The following is a 24,287-nucleotide window of genomic DNA, read 5'->3' on the forward strand; positions in this document are numbered from 1 at the left end:
AATCTCGACCCCCTTTTGGTCTCCTCACAAGTCTCCCTATACCCAAAAATCCATGGCAGGCCATTTCACTCGACAACGAGGCTTGGCTGGGGAGGTGGAGCGCAGCGGCGCTGCTTTACCCCCATAGCCAATGAAGGCTGGTTATAATGAAAGTGAGGCTTGGTTTGCGTTCAGGACACTTCCGAACTAGCAAGCCAAGGCTTCACTGTAAACACTACACATAACTTTCTGCAATAAGCGGGGGACAGTCTTCATTGATTGCCACTTATTAAATGTTTACTTTTGTGGGATTTTTAATATTTATTAAACCTTTATCTAAACCGGAAGTGGTTTTCAGGCCACACTTCCGGTATTGTGACACTCCCAGTGGGGGTCATACTTTGTTTATTAAGCGGTGAGGTGGGGGGCTCCACACCCCAGATGACGGCTGTGTAGCTGAAACATGTCGGATGGATCCCTCACGATTACCGCTATTTGACCATTTTTGAGCTGTTTTGATCTCCGAAATATGTGAGTGCATAGTTTACTTTTTTATATAATAAATTGAAGTTTTAAACGTCATCACGCTATGTGAGCCTTATTTCTCGCATGTTATATGAAACTTTCGCTTGGCCCTATTGGATCGTTGGTGGACGCGGAAAGCTTTGCTGATACCCCTCTTTTTATCGCCAGCTGGAGATTGATGACGAGTACCCTGTCCAGACCGTTGGTCAACAAGCCTTTTTGCCTTGTAAGACGTAGGTCTTTTCAAGTCAAAAAGTTCCGGTAAGCCTCCTGATGTTTTGGTGATGGTACTGCCACCCATCTAGATCCCTTGTGCACCTGTGGTCCCTCCGTTATCCACTAACCTGTTGGATGTGACAAATTTCATTTTCGTGTGAAGTTGGAAGTAATTTTCCACCATTTCCAAACGCATAACCCCCATAGACTTTCGGTGGTGGTTTTCTCCTTTTTTTTCACAAGTTTATTATTTATTTCTATTTTGGACTTTATATATGAATTTGAGTGGCTGATCTGCCATACTTTCACAGTTTTTCAGATTTACTGTATTTACTTCATTTTGTATATTTTTTGGTCATTATTTTTTGGTCACTATTTTTCATATTGTATTTCATATTGATGTGTTGAATCATATAGTGTCACTTTGTTTCACTATCTATACCTTTGTCTATAAGGGTTGTTCAGGTTTTATTTCACTGCCTCTAGGCACGTTTTTTGTTCAATGTATATAGCGCTACACTTTTTTATTTTTATTCCAGGCCATTTCACTTGACTTTATCGTTGAGTTACCCCGCTCAGGCGGTCACAACACAATCCTAGTCGCAGTCGACTACCTTACCAAAATGGCTCACTTCATGCCTCTTACGAAACTACCAAATTCCAAAGAGACGGCCGAGATCTTGACACAACATGTTTTCAAACTCCACGGAATCCCTTCCAGAATTGTGTCAGATCGAGGATCACAGTTCATCTCCAGATTCTGGAAAGCTCTCTGTCTAAAACCCCAGATTGACCATCGATTATCAACTGCCTACCATCCTCAAACGAATGGACAAACCGAAAGGGTAAATCGCTGTCTAGAACAATATAGCCATTGCTACTTCACTTACCTACAAAACGATTGGCATGAGTTACTTCCCCTAGCAGAGTTTGCATACAACAACAATAGATACCTACCAACAACCCTGAGGCTAAAGATTTTATCAACGCCTTAAAGAACCTCATTCCTCACCTACGCGATAACATCACTAGAGCCCAAAGCAAACAAAAGGCCTACTATGATCTTCACAGGAGAACTCCACCCTCATACAAGATCGGAGATTTAGTATGGCTATCCACCAAACACCTTAACCTGCAGACGCCTTCATGCAAATTTAGTGGATTATTTATTTGTCCTTTTCCCATCCACTCAGTGATTAACCAGGCAGCAGTGAGGCTAAAGCTACCGTCGTCCCTACGTATTCATCCGACCTTCCACGTCTCCCTGATAAAACCCTACCATCCCAACACCTTCCCCGGCCGAATTCCAATGCCTTTACCGCCGGTTGAGGTTAACGGCCAGGTGGAATACGAAATCGCTCAGATCCTGGACTCCCGGCTATATAGAAACCGCTTACAGTATTTGATCCATTGGAACTACGGTCCACAGGATGACTCCTGGGAACCCACCTCCGAGGTTCATGCCCCACGGCTTGTCCGCCTCTTCCATTCCCACAATCCTGACAGGCCTGCTCCCTTGGCCCCCAGGAGGGGTCCCTCGGGGGGGTCCTGTAATGTCCTTATCCCTCCACTGGAGGCTCCGACACCTCTCCTGTAATGTCTTTATCCCTCCACTGGAGGCTCCGACATTTCTCCTGCAATATTCTTATCTTTCCACTGGGAGCTCTGATATCTCCACAAACTCCGTTGCAGATTGATGACGTCACAACGACATCACCCGGCTCCTCCTCTTGTCCCTACTTAAACAGCCAACGCCATTTGCTTGACGTTCATGCTAAGAACCTGATGCCAGGTAAAGATCTCCAACAGAAGACTGCCATCATCTCTCTCTATTGGGCCGGTCAGAGCCCCAACTATCATCTCTCTTTTGGGCCGGTCAGAGCCCCGACTATCATCTTTCTTTTGGGCCGGACAGAGCCCCAACTACCATCTATCTTTTGTGCCGGTCAGAGCCCCGACTATCATCTCACATTTGGGCCGGATAGAGCCCCGTCTTCCACCTCACTTTTGGGCCGGACAGAGCCCCTTCCTCTCTAGTAGTCAGAGACTCTCCTCTGCCCTACCCACAGTCTACTTTGCCTGAAGAAAACCTTACCTGTTCCTTTCCACATAAGAGACCGGTACATCTCTCAAGAAGCCACTGGGTGACTCCATCTCCAGGAATCCACTCACTGCAAGTATCTATAAACTTTATTACTGTGTAGTGCTACTAAGCCTAAGTTGCCTCTGAAGCTCCCCGTCGTGGCTGTGTATTACCACTTTAAATAAAACCAATTGTATTTCCAAATTTATCTGAGTCTTCCTACCTGATAGCTGCTAAGGTTAAAGTTAACTGTTAAGAATATAGTATTCATAGACTTCCGAAGCTGTGATCCACACAATCCAACATAGTTCACTGCCTGAAGCATTACAGTAGGTGTGTTTGGGGTCGTTATTATGTTGGAATACTGCCCTGTGGCCCAGTCTCCGAAGGGAGGGGATCATGCTCTGCTTCAGTATATCACAGTACATGTTGGCATTCATGGTTCCCTCAATGAACTGTAGCTCCCCAGTGCCGGCAGCACTCATGCAGCCCCAGACCACAACACTCCCACCGCCATGCATGACTGTAGGCAACACAATTGTCTTTGTACTTCTCACCTGGTTGCCACTACACACACTTGACACCATCTGAACCAAATAAGTTTATCTTGGTCTCATTAGACCACAGGACATGATTCCAGTAATCCACGTTCTTAGTCTGCTTGTCTTCAGCAAGCTGTTTGTGGGCTTTCTTGTGCCTCATCTTTAGAAGAGGCTTCCTTCTGGGACGACAGCCATGCAGGCCAATTTGCTGCAGTCAGCAGCAACTGACTGACTGACAAGCTGACCCCCCACTCCTTCAACCTCTGCAGCAATGTTGGCAGCAATCATATGTCTATTTCCCAAAGACAACCTCTGGATATGACGCTGAAGCACGTGCACTCAACTTCTTTGGTCGAAGATGGCGAGGCCTGTTCTGAGTGGAACCTGTCCTGTTAAAGCGCTGTATAGTCTTGGTCACGGTGCTGCAGCTCAGTTTCAGGGTCTTGGCAATCTTCTTATAGCCTAGGCCATCTTTATGTAGAGCAACAATTTTTTTTTTCAGATCCTCAGAGAGTTCTTTGCCATGAGGTGCCATGTTGAACTTCCAGTGACCAGTATGAGAGAGTGAGAGCCATAACACCAAATTTAACACACCTGCTCCCCATTCACACCTGAGACCTTGTACCACTAACAAGTCACATGACACTGGAGAGGGAAAATGTCTATTTGGGCCCAATTTGGACATTTTCACTTAGGGGTGTACTCACTTTTGTTGCCAGCGGCAACAAGCCTTTTTGCCTTGTAAGACGTAGGTCTTTTCAAGTCAAAAAGTTCCGGTAAGCCTCCTGATGTTTTGGTGATGGTACTGCCACCCATCTAGATCCCTTGTGCACCTGTGGTCCCTCCGTTATCCACTAACCTGTTGGATGTGACAAATTTCATTTTCGTGTGAAGTTGGAAGTAATTTTCCACCATTTCCAAACGCATAACCCCCATAGACTTTCGGTGGTGGTTTTCTCCTTTTTTTTCACAAGTTTATTATTTATTTCTATTTTGGACTTTATATATGAATTTGAGTGGCTGATCTGCCATACTTTCACAGTTTTTCAGATTTACTGTATTTACTTCATTTTGTATATTTTTTGGTCATTATTTTTTGGTCACTATTTTTCATATTGTATTTCATATTGATGTGTTGAATCATATAGTGTCACTTTGTTTCACTATCTATACCTTTGTCTATAAGGGTTGTTCAGGTTTTATTTCACTGCCTCTAGGCACGTTTTTTGTTCAATGTATATAGCGCTACACTTTTTTATTTTTATTCCAGGCCATTTCACTTGACTTTATCGTTGAGTTACCCCGCTCAGGCGGTCACAACACAATCCTAGTCGCAGTCGACTACCTTACCAAAATGGCTCACTTCATGCCTCTTACGAAACTACCAAATTCCAAAGAGACGGCCGAGATCTTGACACAACATGTTTTCAAACTCCACGGAATCCCTTCCAGAATTGTGTCAGATCGAGGATCACAGTTCATCTCCAGATTCTGGAAAGCTCTCTGTCTAAAACCCCAGATTGACCATCGATTATCAACTGCCTACCATCCTCAAACGAATGGACAAACCGAAAGGGTAAATCGCTGTCTAGAACAATATAGCCATTGCTACTTCACTTACCTACAAAACGATTGGCATGAGTTACTTCCCCTAGCAGAGTTTGCATACAACAACAATAGATACCTACCAACAACCCTGAGGCTAAAGATTTTATCAACGCCTTAAAGAACCTCATTCCTCACCTACGCGATAACATCACTAGAGCCCAAAGCAAACAAAAGGCCTACTATGATCTTCACAGGAGAACTCCACCCTCATACAAGATCGGAGATTTAGTATGGCTATCCACCAAACACCTTAACCTGCAGACGCCTTCATGCAAATTTAGTGGATTATTTATTTGTCCTTTTCCCATCCACTCAGTGATTAACCAGGCAGCAGTGAGGCTAAAGCTACCGTCGTCCCTACGTATTCATCCGACCTTCCACGTCTCCCTGATAAAACCCTACCATCCCAACACCTTCCCCGGCCGAATTCCAATGCCTTTACCGCCGGTTGAGGTTAACGGCCAGGTGGAATACGAAATCGCTCAGATCCTGGACTCCCGGCTATATAGAAACCGCTTACAGTATTTGATCCATTGGAACTACGGTCCACAGGATGACTCCTGGGAACCCACCTCCGAGGTTCATGCCCCACGGCTTGTCCGCCTCTTCCATTCCCACAATCCTGACAGGCCTGCTCCCTTGGCCCCCAGGAGGGGTCCCTTGGGGGGGTCCTGTAATGTCCTTATCCCTCCACTGGAGGCTCCGACACCTCTCCTGTAATGTCTTTATCCCTCCACTGGAGGCTCCGACATTTCTCCTGCAATATTCTTATCTTTCCACTGGGAGCTCTGATATCTCCACAAACTCCGTTGCAGATTGATGACGTCACAACGACATCACCCGGCTCCTCCTCTTGTCCCTACTTAAACAGCCGACGCCATTTGCTTGACGTTCATGCTAAGAACCTGATGCCAGGTAAAGATCTCCAACAGAAGACTGCCATCATCTCTCTCTATTGGGCCGGTCAGAGCCCCAACTATCATCTCTCTTTTGGGCCGGTCAGAGCCCCGACTATCATCTTTCTTTTGTGCCGGTCAGAGCCCCGACTATCATCTCACATTTGGGCCGGATAGAGCCCCGTCTTCCACCTCACTTTTGGGCCGGACAGAGCCCCTTCCTCTCTAGTAGTCAGAGACTCTCCTCTGCCCTACCCACAGTCTACTTTGCCTGAAGAAAACCTTACCTGTTCCTTTCCACATAAGAGACCGGTACATCTCTCAAGAAGCCACTGGGTGACTCCATCTCCAGGAATCCACTCACTGCAAGTATCTATAAACTTTATTACTGTGTAGTGCTACTAAGCCTAAGTTGCCTCTGAAGCTCCCCGTCGTGGCTGTGTATTACCACTTTAAATAAAACCAATTGTATTTCCAAATTTATCTGAGTCTTCCTACCTGATAGCTGCTAAGGTTAAAGTTAACTGTTAAGAATATAGTATTCATAGACTTCCGAAGCTGTGATCCACACAATCCAACATAGTTCACTGCCTGAAGCATTACAGTAGGTGTGTTTGGGGTCGTTATTATGTTGGAATACTGCCCTGTGGCCCAGTCTCCGAAGGGAGGGGATCATGCTCTGCTTCAGTATATCACAGTACATGTTGGCATTCATGGTTCCCTCAATGAACTGTAGCTCCCCAGTGCCGGCAGCACTCATGCAGCCCCAGACCACAACACTCCCACCGCCAAGCATTACTGTAGGCAAGACAATTGTCTTTGTACTTCTCACCTGGTTGCCACCACACACACTTGACACCATCTGAACCAAATAAGTTTATCTTGGTCTCATTAGACCACAGGACATGATTCCAGTAATCCACGTTCTTAGTCTGCTTGTCTTCAGCAAGCTGTTTGTGGGCTTTCTTGTGCCTCATCTTTAGAAGAGGCTTCCTTCTGGGACGACAGCCATGCAGGCCAATTTGCTGCAGTCAGCAGCAACTGACTGACTGACAAGCTGACCCCCCACTCCTTCAACCTCTGCAGCAATGTTGGCAGCAATCATATGTCTATTTCCCAAAGACAACCTCTGGATATGACGCTGAAGCACGTGCACTCAACTTCTTTGGTCGAAGATGGCGAGGCCTGTTCTGAGTGGAACCTGTCCTGTTAAAGCGCTGTATAGTCTTGGTCACGGTGCTGCAGCTCAGTTTCAGGGTCTTGGCAATCTTCTTATAGCCTAGGCCATCTTTATGTAGAGCAACAATTTTTTTTTTCAGATCCTCAGAGAGTTCTTTGCCATGAGGTGCCATGTTGAACTTCCAGTGACCAGTATGAGAGAGTGAGAGCCATAACACCAAATTTAACACACCTGCTCCCCATTCACACCTGAGACCTTGTACCACTAACAAGTCACATGACACTGGAGAGGGAAAATGTCTATTTGGGCCCAATTTGGACATTTTCACTTAGGGGTGTACTCACTTTTGTTGCCAGCGGTTTAGACATTAATGGCTGTGTGTTGAGTTAATTTGAGGGGTCAGCAAATTTACACTGTTATACAAGCTGTACACTTACTACTTTACATTGTAGCAAAGTATCATTTTAGTGTTGTCACATGAAAAGATATAATAAAATGTTTACATAAATGTGAGGGGTGTACTCACTTTTGTGATATACTGTATATACAGCTCCACAATTACAGACTAAGCAGGGTGCTTTAACTACCATTAGGGAGTGGGTGGCGCAGTGGCCCTGTGGTAAGATATGATTAGGAAGCATTAATGCATTCAACACCATAGGGCAGGAGGGATAACAACAGATATTCAAGCTTCCACAATGACAGAGGCTGAAAATTAGCTAAATAAATGAGACCCAGCAGGTTGTTTAACCAGTTGCGGACCACCCACCCGCAATGTACTGTGGACTGATGGCCTGTGCAGGCAAAGTGACGTACCTGTACGTCACTACCTGCTTCCAGGTTTGGGGCCCCCCACCAACACTGTCAGCAGGTCCCGGCCGATGATTCAAGGCCTGGACCCGATGATTGACTCACAATTAACACACGGCTCTGTACAGAGGTAACAATCTCTGTTTCTTATCCCTGCAAAGCAGGAATAAGAAATGAAGAGGTATTTAGTAAAAAGCAGCACATATTACACACATTACTCATTGTTAGGCACACATTTAACCCTTTGATCGCACTGGATGTTAACCCCTTCCCAGCCAGTGTCATTAGTACAGTGGCAGTGTATATTATTGCACTGATCACTGTATTAGTGTCACTGGTAATGTCAGTAGCAGTTAGTCAGTTCCTCCCCCAGCATCAGTTAGCGTCAGATTGCCCACCGCACTATCGCAGTCCCCTTTTAAGTCGTTGATCATCACCATTAGTAGTTTAAAAAAAAAAAAATCCATGCAAACCAATAAACACTTATTGGGAATTTTTTTTCACCAAAGACATGCAGCAGAATACATTTTGACAATAATTTATGAAGAAATTAGATTTTTTTTTTATTGGATATGTTTTATAGCAGAAAGAATAAAATATATATATTTTTTTCCCAAAATGTTTGGTCTTTTTTCGTTTATATCGCAAAAATGAAAAACCCAGTGGTGATCAAATACCACCAAAAGGAAAGCTCTATTTGTGTGAAAAAAGATATATAAACTTTGTTTGTGTACAGTGTTGCATACCCACACAATTGCCAGTTAAAGTTGTGAAGTGCTAAATAGCAAAAAATGGCCTGGTCATAAAGGGGGTGAAACCTTTTGGAGCTGAAGTGGTTAATTTGATATCTCCAATGTAAATAAACACTTGTATAACTGAAAAAATAAATTCTCATTAAAAAAAAATAATAATAAAAATAAAAAAGAAGTAATCAAAATGTGAACCTCTAAAACTCAACTGCTTGTGGTATGCACAATGCCAAATGTGTCAGAAGTTTTTTAATATTTTCTACGGCACTTAGAAAATAAAAAACATGAAGACTTTATTAATTACACCTTTCCCCAAAAACATAGATATGCATCATTATGGAAATGAGGGTAAAACAAATGTTAATGCCTGAACATCATTTTGCTACTTTGACATGCGTTAGTAAAACTGTATCTCATTGCAACTACTTTGTGTATCCAGGCAGATTATACCTTGTTTTTTTCAGGGCAAATTAAGCTTTCCTTTGGTGGTAAATGGTAATAGATATCTCCTGATTTTTATTTTTTTATTCTCAAAGGAAAACTGACGCAAAATATTACAAAAAAACATTTTTTTTTAAATTTAGCTGTATACTTCTTGCTGATACCATAGCTTGCCAACAAAGAACAACTCCTGCTCCTGATGCTCGCAGCAATATCACATATGTGTATATTATTTGTTGTGTGTACCCATAGTAGAGCTTAGAAACAAGGGTGTGCATATTGCTTTTTTTATCCTACCTAAAACACACTGACACTAACTGACTGATACTAATTTAAAAAACTCTTTCCAAAATATACTGACCTTTAGACCTAGATCAAGTCTTGAACTAGCTTTTTTTTAAATTCTTTTGTTTGTTTACATCTTTCTCTCCTGGCAAGGAGAGGAAGATACAATGCATTGTTCTCTCCATTCAGAGGAGAAAAAAAAGCACATAGGCAGGCTGCACAGTGACTGATCACTGTACTAACCAATAGGAGGCTATCACAGTGATCAGGTGATGAGGAACCGGGAGTCTTGGTTCCTGATCATTAGTACAAGACTTAAAGCTCTCGGTGAGAGCAGCGTGCTCCCAGCACAAACACAGGTGCACATATATGCAGCCTCACGGAAGACAACCCACTTCAGTCAGGCCACATATGTGTACAGGTGGCCTGTACACATATGGAGAATAAGTATACTTTATTCAATCACATATCCCATACACTGATTTAAAAAACATTTAAAACCAAATCATATGTAGTACCAAACACCAGTCTACAAATAAGCCACAGCTACTGGGAGAGCGTAAAAAAGAAATTAGCAAATATAGGTATCACCAAAAACAATAGCGACAGAGCACTGATATATTAGCAAAGCATGTTTATATCATGTATGTATTCCCTACATAGCTCTAGATCTACATGATAAACTGTTATGCGGAATAAGCTGATACCTGCTCAGGTACCTATAAACATGTCAGGAACCATGAAACAGGCAGAGACAGAAAATGCGGAAAAAATTACACCTTTTAATAAAATGGTAAAAATGGTACAACTGGTAAACGTAGTCAAAACATAGCCAGGGTTCGGTAGCCAAATCGGGTAGTCAGTACAAGCCAGGAAATCAGGAAGCCAGAGATCAGCGTAGTCAGAGGCAGCAGACAGGATCAGGAACCAGAAGGGACGTCAGCCAGGCAAGTCTTCAACAGGAACACAGCAGAGAGTCTCTAGGTATGTTGACAAAGGCAAAGGCATTGAAAAAATGAATCAGACGGTTAGACAGGTTATTTTGGTTGGTCAGCAGACTGGTTGTTGAGTTGAGCTATGGAATTGTTTTTGTCCTACATGTATATGCCTCTCCATGTGCTCCTTGCTGTGAAGGCCAGTTATAGGTGGGGGCAGTGGCCAGTTTTTTGTTACAGGCAGTTTAACCACTTGACGACCGCCTCACGCCGATGTACGTCGGCAAGGTGGCACGGACAGGCAAAATCACATACATATACGTGATTTGCCTTCCGCGGGTGGGGGGTCCGAGGCGGTCGCCATTTCTTCCCGGGCGATGAGAGGTCAGGGGGAGGCCATCCATTGTTGGCCACCCCCTCCCGATCGCTCCCGGCGAATGAAAATGCTTCCTTTCCCTCTGTAATGTAAACAGAGGGAAAGGAAGTGATGTCATCCCTCCTCGAGCCGGTCTTTTCATCCCGGCGCCGAGGAGAGAAGACATCAAGTAAGTCTGCACAACACTACACTAACAGTAGAACACGCCAGGCACACTTGTCACCCCCCATCACCCCCCTGTACCCCCTGTCACTCTGACACCAATAGCATTTTTTTTTTTTTTGCATTGGTGTCAGTTTGTGTCAGTTACAAGTGTTAGGGCAGTTAGGTTAGCCCCCTTTAGGTCTAGGGTACCCCCCCTTAGGTCCAGGGTACCCCCCTAACCCCCCCTAATAAAGGTTAACCCCTTGATTACCCCCCGTCACCAGTGTCGCTAAGCGATCGTTTTTCTGATTGCTGTATTAGTGACACAGGTGACGCTAGTTAGGGAGGTAAGTATATAGGTTCGCTGTCAGTGTTTTATAGCGACAGGGACCCCCATATACTACCTGCAAAAGGTTTCAACCCCCTGATTGCCCCCTAGTTAACCCTTTCACCAGCGATCACCGTTTAAGTGTTACGGGTGACGCTGGTTAGCTAGTTTGTTTTTTGTAGTTTATTATAATTTATTATAGGGCACCCGCCGTTTATTACCTTATAAAGGTTTAACCCCCTAATTGCCCGGCGGTGAAATAAATTACGTTTTTAGGGTCAGCTAAGGTCTGCGTCGCCCCAGGCAGCGTCAGGTTAGCGCCAGTACCGCTAAAACCCACGTACGCAGCATACACCTCCCTTAGTGCTATAGTATCTGAGCGGATCGATATCTGATCCGATCAGATCTATACTCCCCAGCAGTTTAGGGTTCCCATAAACACAGTGTTAGCGGGATCAGCCCAGATACCTGCTAGCACCTGCGTTTTGCCCCTCGGCCCAGCCCTGCCCAGCCCACCCAAGTGCAGTATCGATCGATAACTGACACTTACAAAACACTAAGCACACATAACTGCAGCGTTCGCAGAGTCAGGCCTGATCCCTGCGATCGCTAACAGTTTTTTGGTAGCGTTTTCATAGTCGCTGACAGTCAGGAGCTTTTTTGCCTGTGAGTCTCACTAGTGTACCCCTAAATTTAGAGCCCAAAATGGCAAATCGAAGGTACACTAGTGAAGAGGCCTACACGTTTCTGAGCATGACAGATAGTGAAGAGGAAGTCACTCATCTGTCAAGTTCAGGCTCAGAATACGATCCTGTAGAGGACAGTGGCTCCATGACAGATAGCTCTGACGACGGAGTTGTGGTCCCTGCTAAGGTCAGGCGTACCAGACCCCAATCTTCTTCTGTCCTTGAAGTGCAAGAACCGCAGGGCTCTCGTATGGAGCAGAGAAGTACTAGCGCCGCTATTCCTTCTGGTGAACTGGCAAGCACCAGCGGCCTAGTACACCCTGGTCCTACATCCAGCACTGCAGTATCACGTGGTGACGTGGCGAGTCCCATAAGTGCAGTTCAAGCTGGTGAGGTGGCAAGCACTAGTAGTGTCCCGCTGCCACCAAGAAGACAAAGACAGGCCCGTCTTGCCCATAGTGCCCTTCCTGCTGCATTCGCCAATCCGAATTGGGAACCCACCACTTCTGCAGCACCCGTACTTCCCCCTTTCACTGGCCAACCCGGAATTCAGGTGGAAACAGTTGACTTTACGCCACTGGATTTTTATTCACTGTTTTTCACTGAAGATCTCTATAGATCTATTGTGGACCAAAGCAATTTATACGCTGGTCAACACATCGCCGCTAATCCCCAGGCCTCCCTTGCCAGAGATTGGAGACCAATTACGGTCTCCGAATTTAAGATCTTTCTGGGCCTTTCCCTCCTCATGGGGTTAAATAAAAAGAGTAAGTTGCGGTCATATTGGTCCACTGACCCAATTTACCATTCGCCCTTGTTCTCTGCTTCCATGGCCAGGGCACGATACGAACAGATTTTGCGGTTCATGCACTTCAACGACAATGAACTCTGTCGTCCTCGTGGAGACCCTGCATACGATCGGCTCTACAAAATTCGGCCCCTCGTAAACCACTTCAACCAACGTTTTGCAGACTTGTTTACCCCCCATCAAGTTGTCTGCGTTGATGAGTCCCTGATTAAATTTTCTGGCCGCTTGTCATTCAAACAGTACCTTCCCAGCAAGCGTGCCAGATACGGGGTCAAGATGTATAAGCTCTGTGACAGGGCCACAGGCTATACATAATGTTTTATGGTTTACGAGGGCAAAGATAGTCACGTAGAGCCGACAAACTGCCCTGACTACATAGGAAGCGCTGGCAAGATAGTGTGGGACTTGGTGTCACCCTTATTCGGAAAGGGGTACCACTTGTACGTGGACAATTATTATACGAGCGTGCCACTTTTTAGTCACTTGTTTGATCATCAGATTGGAGCATGTGGCACCGTGCGACCTAATCGCCGGGGCTTTCCCCAGCGGCTTGTAGATTCCCGTCTTAGGCTGGGGGAGAGAGCCTGCTTGAAGTATAATAATTTGCTCCCTATGAAGTGGAGGGATAAGAAGAATGTTTTTGTTCTCACCTCCCTTCATGCAGACACGACGACCCAAATTCCTACGGGGACTGGTGTTGTGGAGAAACCCCTCTGTGTCCACGAATACAACCTTAATATGGGAGGGGTGGACCTCAACGACCAGTTGTTGGCGCCGTACCTAGTTGCCCGTAAGGCCAGACGCTGGTACAAAAAAGTGTCTGTTTATTTATTTCAATTGGCTTTGTTGAACGCTCATGTGCTATACAGAGCTTCAGGACGGACTGGATCCTTCCTTAAATTCCAGGAAGAGATCGTCAGAGCCCTTCTGTTTCCAGACGGTGCTCTACCTCACCTTCCCCAACCAAATGCAGTAAGCCGGCTGCATGAGAGGCATTTTCTTTATGCCATCCCGAGTACCCCTACCCAACGAGCCCCCCAAAAAAGATGTCGTGTCTGCAGCAAGCGCGGATTTAGGCGTGACACCCGGTCTTATTGTCCCTCCTGTCCTGGCAATCCTGGTCTTTGCATGGGTGAATGCTTTGAACGCTACCATACACTAGTTGAGTATTAGCATAGGGTTCAGCACTGCATAGACTAGGCACACTAACACAGGGTCTCCCAAGATGCCATTGCATTTTGAGAGACCCAAACCTGGAACCAGTTACAAAAGTTAAAAGTTACTAAAAAAAAGTGTAAAAAAAAAAAATAAAAACACAAAAAAAATATAAAATAAAAAAAACAAAAATAGTTGTTGTTTTATTGTTCTCTCTCTCTCTATTCTCTCTCTATTGTTCTGCTCTTTTTTACTCTATTCTATTCTGCAATGTTTTATTGTTATTATGTTTTACCATGTTTGCTTTTCAGATTTTTTATACTTTACTGTTTACTGTGTTTTGCTGGTAACCATTTTATTGTTTTTAGGTACGCCATTCAGTTGCAGCGCGGATTTATTTATCTTGACAGCAACAGCGTTTGCTCCCACGATATATAAAGCCGTGACTCCAGCGCTGTCGGAGGTGATTTCACCACCACAGTTACATACTTCAGCATATATGCCGAAGCGTGGGGGCAGCAGTGGGTGGAGGAGCGATTTGCTCCTGCCTTTTGCGGGAGGATGCCCCCATGCTTCGGCATATATAAATGGTGCATGTATGCCCATCATTAGAAGTGGGTGGATGAAGGGAGGTATTCTAATGGTGGGCAAACCCACCGATCAATATCTTTTTTTCGTTCAGCCCACAGGCTGCATGAAAAAAAAGTTTACAATATATGTCCAACAAGGACCAGCAACGTACTGGTATGTTGCTGGACTTTGAGTGGTTATACCAGAATGATGCCTGCAGGTTTAGGTATCATCTTAGTATCATTCTTTTCAGCCAGCGGTCGGCTTTCATGTAAAAGCAATCCTAGCGGCTAATTAGCCTCTAGACTGCTTTTGCAAGCAGTGGGAGGGAATGCCCCCCCCACCGTCTTCCATGTTTTTCTCTGGCTCTCCTGTCCCAACAGGGAACCTGAAAATGCAGCCGGTGATTCAGCCAGCTGACCATAGAGCTGATCAGAGACCAGAATGGCTCCAAACATCTCTATGGCCTAAGAAACCGGAAGCTACGAGCATTTCATGACTTAGATTTCGCCGAATGTAAACAGCACCATTGGGAAATTGGGAAAGTATTTTATCACACCGATCTTGGTGTGGTCAGATGCTTTGAGGGCAGAGGAGAGATCTAGGGTCTAATAGAGCCCAATTTTTAAAAAAAAGAGTACCTGTCACTACCTATTGCTATCATAGGGGATATTTACATTCCCTGAGATAACAATAAAATGAATATAAAAAAAATAAAAATGAAAGGAACAGTTTAAAAATAAGATAAAAAAGCAAAAAAAAAAAAAAAAAAAAAAAAGCACCCCTGTCCCCCCCTACTCTCGCGCAAAGGCGAACGCAAGCGTCGGTCTGGCGTCAAATGTAAACAGCAATTGCACCATGCATGTGAGGTATCACCGCGAAGGTCAGAACGAGGGCAGTAATTTTAGCAGTAGACCTCCTCTGTAAATCTAAAGTGGTAACCTGTAAAGGGTTTTAAAGGCTTTTAAAAATGTATTTATTTTGTCGCCGCTGCACGTTTGTGCGCAATTTTAAAGCATGTCATGTTTGGTATCCATGTACTCGGCCTAAGATCATCTTTTTTATTTCATCAAACATTTGGGCAATACAGTGTGTTTTAGTGCATTAAAATTTAAAAAAGTGTGTTTTTTCCCCAAAAAATGCGTTTGAAAAATCGCTGCGCAAATACTGTGTGAAAAAAAAATATGAAACACCCACCATTTTAATCTGTAGGGCATTTGCTTTAAAAAAATATATAATGTTTGGGGGTTCAAAGTAATTTTCTTGCAAAAAAAAATAATTTTTTCATGTAATCAAAAAGTGTCAGAAAGGGCTTTGTCTTCAAGTGGTTAGAAGAGTGGGTGATGTGTGACATAAGCTTCTAAATGTTGTGCATAAAATGCCAGGACAGTTCAAACCCCCCCCAAATGACCCCATTTTGGAAAGTAGACACCCCAAGCTATTTGCTGAGAGGCATGTCGAGTCCATGGAATATTTTATATTGTGACACAAGTTGCGGGAAAGAGACAAATCTTTTTTTTTTTTTTTTTTTTTTTTTGCACAAAGTTGTCACTAAATGATATATTGCTCAAACATGCCATGGGAATATGTGAAATTACACCCCAAAATACATTCTGTTGCTTCTCTTAAGTATGGGGATACCACATGTGTGGGACTTTTTGGGAGCCTAGCCGCGCACGGGACCCCGAAAACCAAGCACCGCCTTCAGGCTTTCTAAGGGCGTAAATTTTTGATTTCACTCTTCACTGCCTAGCACAGTTTCGGAGGCCATGGAATGCCCAGATGGCACAACCCCCCCCCAAATGACCCCATTTTGGAAAATAGACACCCCAAGCTATTTGCTGAGAGGTATAGTGAGTATTTTGCAGACCTCACTTTTTGTCACAAACTTTTGAAAATTGAAAAAAGAAAAAAAAAATACATTTTTCTTGTCTTTCTTCATTTTCAAAAACAAATGAGAGCTGCAAAATACTCACCATGCCTCTCAGCAAATAGCTTGGGGTGTCTACTTTCCAAAATGGGGTCATTTGGGGGGGGTTTGTGCCATCTTGGCATTTTATGGCCTTCAAAACTGTGATAGGTAGTGAGGAGTGAAATCAAAAATTTATGCCCTTAGAAATCCTGAAGGCGGTGCTTGGTTTTCGGGGCCCCGTACGCGGCTAGGCTCCCAAAAAGTCCTAAACATGTGGTATCCCCGTACTCAGGAGAAGCAGCAGAATGTATTTTGGGGTGTAATTCCACATATGCCCATGGCATGTTTGAGCAATATATCATTTAGTGACAACTTTGTGCAAAAAAAAAAAAGTGTTACTTTCCCGCAACTTGTGTCAAAATATAAAATATTCCATGGACTCAACATGCCTCTCAGCAAATAGTTTGGGGTGTCTACTTTTCAAAATGGGGTCATTTGGGGGGGTTTTGTGCCATCTTGGCATTTTATGGCCTTCAAAACTGTGATAGGTAGTGAGGAGTGAAATCACAACATTACGCCCTTAGAAATCCTGAAGGCGGTGCTTGGTTTTCGGGGCCCCGTATGCGGCTAGGCTCCCAAAAAGTCCCGCACATGTGGTATCCCCATACTCAGGAGAAGCAGCTAAATGTATTTTGGGGTGCAATTCCACATATGCCCATGGCCTGTGTGAGAAATATATCATTTAGTGACAACTTTGTGCAAAAAAAAAAAAAAAATTGTCACATTCCCGCAACTTGTGTCAAAAAATAATGTATTCCATGGACTCAACATGCCTCTCAGCAAATAGCTTGGGGTGTCTACTTTCCAAAATGGGGTCATTTGGGGGGGTTTTGTGCCATCTGGGCATTTTATGGCCTTCAAAACTGTGATAGGTAGTGAGGAGTGAAATCAAAAATGTATGCCCTTAGAAATCCTGAAGGCGGTGATTGGTTTTCGGGGCCCCGTACGCGGCTAGGCTCCCAAAAAGTCCCACACATGTGGTATCCCCATACTCAGAAGAAGCAGCTGAATGTATTTTGGGGTGCAATTCCACATAGGCCCATGGCCTGTGTGAGCAATATATCATTTAGTGACAACTTTTTGTAAATATTTTTTTTTTTGTCATTATTCAATCACTTGGGACAAAAAAAAAAAAATATTCAATGGGTTCAACATGCCTCTCAGCAATTTCCTTGGGGTGTCTACTTTCCAAAATGGGGTCATTTGGGGGGGTTTTGTACTGCCCTGCCATTTTAGCACCTCAAGAAATGACATAGGCAGTCATAAACTAAAAGCTGTGTAAATTCCAGAAAATGTACCCTAATTTGTAGACGCTATAACTTTTGCGCAAACCAATAAATATACGCTTATTGACATTTTTTTTACCAAAGACATGTGGCTGAATAAATTTTGGCCTAAATGTATGACTAAAATTGAGTTTATTGGATTTTTTTTATAACAAAAAGTAGAAAATATCATTTTTTTTCAAAATTTTCGGTCTTTTTCCGTTTATAGCGCAAAAAATAAAAACCGCAGAGGTGATCAAATACCATCAAAAGAAAGCTCTATTTGTGGGAAGAAAAGTACGCAAATTTTGTTTGGGTACAGCATTGCATGACCGCGCAATTAGCAGTTAAAGCGACGCAGTGCCAAATTGGAAAAAGACCTCTGGTCCTTAGGCAGCATAATGGTCCGGGGCTCAAGTGGTTAAATAGCCAGAAGGGGCTGGCTGTAGGCTTGACCGACAAGCAGAAGATGATCAACAGGTGAGCCACTGTGGAACGATGAGTACTGACAAATAACCAACAGCTGAGCAACCTGAGCACAGAGAAGGAAGGACTGAGAGCCCAGCCCTGACAAAACAAAAATAAGGCAGTGTGGCTGGTGGAGAGCTTCTCCACGCATATTGCAGTTCCAGACCTTTCATCAGGAGAGGCTGATGACACATTGATAGAACTAATAGGGCTTGATGTTTCGATTCCTACTGTAAGTTGGTACTCTTGATGTTAGGATTGGAGTGGTAAAAAAGGGGGAAGGTAGGTTCATCATTGGAGACATCAAGTGGGCCCTCTTTGATGTTTCAGTGATGAACTCACTACACCTCCAGAGGGCTCAAACATGATAACTGGTGTCCCAGGTACACTACACTCAGTCATTACTTTTTAATCCAAATTCAATAGATGCTTTTTTTTTTCAGAAGAATATTGATTGTAGATGCTGCATCCCACTTATACAGGGAGAATCTTGTACTTCCTGACATTCTGAGCAGCTTGGCCTTTTTTCCTTGTAAGCTCTTCAACACCATCTTTCCATGGTAATATCAATTCCACAACATATTCCAGCTTGGTTGTTGTGGACCACAGGACCATGTCTGGCTGCAATGTTGAAGCAACAAAACGTCTGAGAGAAACACGTTTTTTTCCAAGTCCACATCCATTTGCCATGCATTTTGCCAGGGGAAGCTGATGCTGATATTTTTTCTAGTCCCACTGATATGACAAAGGCACTGGAGAGAGACTGATATGATAAAGGCTGTGTCTGAAAACAAAACCTGATGGATATATGAGCTATGCACTTTAAATCCTGATGGTTTAACCACTTCAGCCCCGGAAGGATTTACTAGACATGTGCATTCGTTTTCGTCCGAATGCATTTTCGTCCAAATTTCAGGTATTTTCGTTATCGTTTTAACAAACGATAATGAAAGTGCAGAATCCGAGAAATGAAAGATCCGACATAAACAAATGCTTTATTTTCGTTTTCGTTGCTACAACAGTTCGATATAGATAGGAGATTCGACATGATGATGATAATAACAATCTGTGTCCATCAAACCTGTGGTCGAATGTGCCTAACCTTAACTCCATTAGTCCAAGATTATTCTACATAGAGAGAAAAGATTTGACATAGAGAGAAAAGATTCGACATAGGGGAGAAAAGATTCGACGTAGGGGAGAAAAGATTAACAAAATAATGAGGATGATGAATGTTATTGGCTGATTGTAACCAAAGAGGAGGAGCAGTAAAATAGCTAGAACTAAGTGCACACATACCGTATATACTCGAGTATAAGTCGAATTTTTCAGCACATTTTTTTGTGCTGAAAGTGCCCCCCTCGACTTATACTTGAGTCAAGCACTTTTCTGCAGCAAAAAATTTCATTTTCCGAACCGACTTTGGGGCCCCGTATCTCAGGGCCACTTAGTGCTAGGTACCCCAAATTTAGTGTTAAAACCCAGTGGAACTGGTACCACAACATATCCAAAGCTGAAGTTCCTAGCACTAAGTGGCCCCGAGATACGGGGCCCCAAAATCAGGTCGGAAAATGTAATTCTCTGCTGCAGAAAAGTGCTTGACATTTTCTGAACCGAATTTGGGGCCCCATATCTCAGGTACACTTGGTGCTAGGAACCCCAAATTTGGTGTGCAAACCTAGTAGAACTGGTACCATAATATTTACAAAGCTGGGGTTCCTAGCACTAAGTGGCCCTGAGATACAGGGCCCCAAACCCGGTTCGGAAAATGTCATTCTCTGCTGCAGAAAAGTGCTTGACATTTTCTGAACTGATGTTTGGGGCGCTGTATCTCAGGGCCACTTGATGCTAGAAACCCCAGCTTTGGAAATATCATGGTGCTAGTTAAACTGGGTTTGCACACCAAATTTGGGGTTCCTAGCACTAAGTGGCGCCAAGATACGGGGCCCCAAATTCAGTCAACTGTGTCCATCTGCAGCAATGTCATTTCGGGACCCTTTGGGTTCAGAGACCCCAAATTTTGGCTGCAGCTAGGGGGCATCTAGGAACCCTTAACTACCGAGTTTGAAGTTCAGGGGACCTATGGCTGAAAATGGGCACAGTGAGGCATGCAAATGGGAACAGTGATGCTGCAAATTGGCATTGTTGACCCTCTTTTCCACTTACAGTAGCTGTGCATTTCTCAACCTCGTCTTATACTCGGGTCAATAAGTTTTTCCCATTTTTTTGTGGTAAATTAGGGCCTCGACTTATACTCGGAACGACTTATACTCGAGTATATACGGTACTTTGGCTTATGGTGTCTGTTAAAAGCTCTAAGAAGATTCGACAGGCAGGTAAACTATACGGCGTCGTACAGTTTAGCTGCTCTGTCGAATCTTTTTTGAACATTCGACAGACACCATAAGCCTTCAATGACAGATTCGACCTTAATTTGGATTTTCGGACGAATGCAATTGTTAACAAAAAACTAAATAAATAAAAACGAATTTCGGGAGTAACTAAATAAATTTATTTTTCGGACGAAAACGAAATTCCGAAACGAAATATTTCAGTGTGCACATGTCTAGGATTTACCCACTTCCTGACCAGGCCATTTTTTGCGATACGGCACTGCATTGTTTTAACTGATAATTGTGCGGTCATGCGATGCTGTACTCAAACAAAAATTGACATCCATTTTACCCACAAATAGAGCTTTCTTTTGGTGGTATTTGATCACCTCTGTGCTTTTTATTATTTGCGCTATAAACATAAAAACCGACAATTTTCAAAGAAAAACACAATTTTTTACTTTCTGCTACAAAACATTTTTTTTCCAAAAAAATGTAAAAAAACAAATTTATTCATCAGTTCAGGTCGATATGTATTCTGCTACATATTTTTGGTAAAAAAAAATCGCAATAAGCGTATATTGATTGGTTTGCACAAAAGTTATCGCGTCTACAAAATAGGGGGTAGATTTATGGCATATTTATTATTATTTTTTTTTTACTAGTAATGGCGGCGATCAATGATTTTTAGCAGGACTCCTGACATTTTTGACACTTTGTTGGGAACCAGTGCTAAAAATATGCACTGTTATTGTACTAATGACACTGGCAGGGAAGGGGTTAACATCAGGGGCAATCAATGGGTTAAATGTGTTCCCTGCAGGTGTTTTCTAAGGCTACTTTCACACTGGGGCGTTGGTGGCGCCGGCGGTAAAGCGCTTTTAACCACTGCTAGTGGCCGAAAAAGGATTAAAACCGCCCGCAAAGTGCCGCTGCAGTGAAGCTTTGGCGGCGGTTTGGCGACGCTGCCCATTGATTTCACTGGGCAGGGGCGCTTTAGAAGTGGTGTATACACCGCTCCTACAGCACTGCAAAGATGCTGCTTGCAGGACTATTTTTTCCTTCCTGCCAGTGCACCGCTCCAGTGTGAAAGCACTCGGGCTTTCACACTGGAGTGAAAGGAGAGGATCTTTACAGGTGCTATGCAGGCTCTATTTTTAGCGCTATAGCACCTGTAAAGCGCCTCAGTGTGATAGCAACCTAACTGTATGGGGGACTGCGTGACTGGGGAAACACAGATCCATCTTCCTGCTTATTATAACAAAAATGCAGCGCTAAAACAACAATAGTGTCCACAAAAATGTGAACACAAAACACACTTCAGCCTTTACCCAACGCTTGGAAACACCTGTAGCACCCATCCTTCACCTGTGGTAAAAATACACACTCACCAGAGGGATATGCTGTCTATTACTAGAACAGTAATAAGCGCTTTGTGTAAATGACATCTGTGACAGACCTAACCAAGATAAGGGGCTTCTGGAGAGGACTAGGAGCAAGCCTCTTACCCATTGACTATGGCCCAGGGAGAGAGCAGATAATTCTCTAATGATGGACCACCACTTAATGGACACTGACAATGTGGTTTGGACTACTTCAGATGGGACAGTAATATTTATCCACAATATCTCCCAGGAAATATATAAAGACTTTTCCTGGTTTGTTTGATTCTGAACTATACATGTTAATTGAAAGAGCTGGTCCTCTGTTCAATGTAGGAGCCAGACAGTCTGCTACTGGGGTCTCCTGCTATTGTCTGAAGGTGTTCTGTGTTTATACTTATTATAATGTGTATTGTACCTTCTGAGCTTGAAGTCGGCAAGTCTGACCTTCAATGAGACCTCTGAGTCATCCAGGTGGCTAATTAACCTAATGTTTATAGTATATATCGGTTTTTGTAATTATGTTTCTGGTTACTGGTTATATGATCAGGAGGGGGTGTCCTCCTATGGGATATAAAAGTATGTGTCTGAGTTTCAAATAAAGTGTGTTCCAGTTTTGTAACTGAGCTAGTCTCGCCTGGTTCTTGGTTGCAATATGTGGCTGTAATATCTGATATTTATGTTCAGATTTGAGGAAGTGGTATATGACAGAAGCACTCAAGTGGAATGTGGGAAGTTCCGTTACAGCATCCAGCATCACCACTCATGCTCCACAGATGGCAGGACCAGACTGGTCTATTCTATTCCACCAGGGATAGTACCAGAGTTATCAGTATGGAGTCACCAACCCAAAACATAGTAATAATCATAGTAATAATGGCTGCTATAGACAAACAGACAGCTCCTGATGACACGCAATTTGCATGATATGTACGTAGAGCTACACTGTGAAGGGCTAGAGGTCGTGCAGCCATTCTCTGCAGGTTTGGTGGCCCCATATGTAAGTTTGAAAGCTAAATTTGTTTTTATACTGGTTGTTTTATACTGGATGTCTTTAATGTATATTAAAATACTACACTATGAGCAAAAATTTTGTTTTTGGTTGGTGACTTCATACTGATAACTCTGGTACTATGCCCGGTGGAATGGAATAGAGCAGTCTAGTCCTGCCGTCTGTGGAGCAAGAGTGGTGAAGCTGGGTGCTTATTTCTATTCAAGTAATAGACAGCATATCCCTCTAGTAAGTGTGTATTTTTACCATAGGTGATACAGGTGTTTCCAAGCATTGGGTGAAGGGTGAAGTGGAGCACTTTTATAATGTTTACACCCATAACAAAATGAACTGTTTATTTTGTTTTGCCAAACATCAGTTTATGGCCACATTTTTGTGGATACTATTATTATTTTAGCACTGCGTTTTTGTTATAATTTGGTTATTGGTGTACTATATATCTACACTTATTGCACGTGGCTGTTTAAATTTCACTGGAAGAGCGCCGACTTTATTTTACGATTTTTACTCTGAGAGGATCAATCAGTGGTAAAGAGGGATCGGTTGGAGCAACATTGGAAATGGTATTCCTGGGTAATCCCTTTGGTGGTGCGGTATTCCTGGCTTCCATCCCTGGTCTAGTGGTGTATTATTACATCAGCAGGAACATTTTGACTTTCTTGTTTTCACAAGAGGTCAAATCAATCTGCTGAATGCGGAGAGTTTGCTTTAGACACGGTGGAGTGTAGCACATATTTATGTTGCTAAAGTACATGGGTATTTAAGAACACACTCTGTTTTTTAGGACTTTTATTGGCTGTCATTTAAATTTTTTTAATTAAGTGCCAGTGCTAGTTTTGATATACTGTATTTGTTCAATTTCTGACACTTTTGTGTATATTACAGCAGCTATACACGTTTTTCATATTATTGTTTTCACAGGGGGTGTGGTTGTTTATAGTTAATTCCATTTTTCTCTTTACAGCTAAGCCTGAAATCCAGCAGTCCATACAACTAGTCATTAATGACTCAGGCGATATAGTGGCATCTTTCAGCCTTTCCAGCTTTTACCCGAAAGGTATAAATGTCACTTGGCTCTATGGACCAACCCAAGAGAAGAAGCAATCAATGGAGGCAATCAGTGATAATCCAGATGGCACATTTACTGTCACCAGTCAGTGTACAATCCCTGGAAATCTTTGTGAGAACCCACAATTCAGAGTCAGAGTGGCATGGAACCATCCATCCATAAGGAGTCCAGAATACAGAGAGATATCTCTACAAGATCCAGGTGAGGAAAGAAATACATACACATATATACAGTATACTACTGTATATATACAGTGCCTTGAAAAAGTATTTATACCCCTTGACATTTTCAACATTTTGTCATGGTAAAACCAAAAACGTAAATGTATTTTATTGGGATTTTATGTGATAGACCAACACAAAATGGCACATAATTGTGAAGTGGAAGAAAAATTATAAATGGTTTTCACATTTTTTTACAAATAAATATCTGAAAAGTGTGGCGTGCATTTGTATTCCGCCCCCTTTACT

General features: G+C 43.2%; 1 protein-coding gene across 1 annotated transcript in view; it reads left to right on the top strand.

The window, feature by feature from the left end:
- LOC141147992 (uncharacterized) overlaps positions 1-24,287 on the top strand; it is a 134,307-nt gene that overhangs the window by 64,440 nt on the left and 45,580 nt on the right. The window contains exon 8 of the mRNA XM_073635148.1: positions 23,713-24,018. Coding sequence (XP_073491249.1) covers positions 23,713-24,018 — 306 coding nt within the window. The remainder of the gene's footprint in view (positions 1-23,712; positions 24,019-24,287) is intronic.

The sequence above is a fragment of the Aquarana catesbeiana genome, linkage group LG06 (assembly GCF_042186555.1).
Source record: "Aquarana catesbeiana isolate 2022-GZ linkage group LG06, ASM4218655v1, whole genome shotgun sequence".
Taxonomy (NCBI): Eukaryota; Metazoa; Chordata; class Amphibia; order Anura; family Ranidae; genus Aquarana; species Aquarana catesbeiana.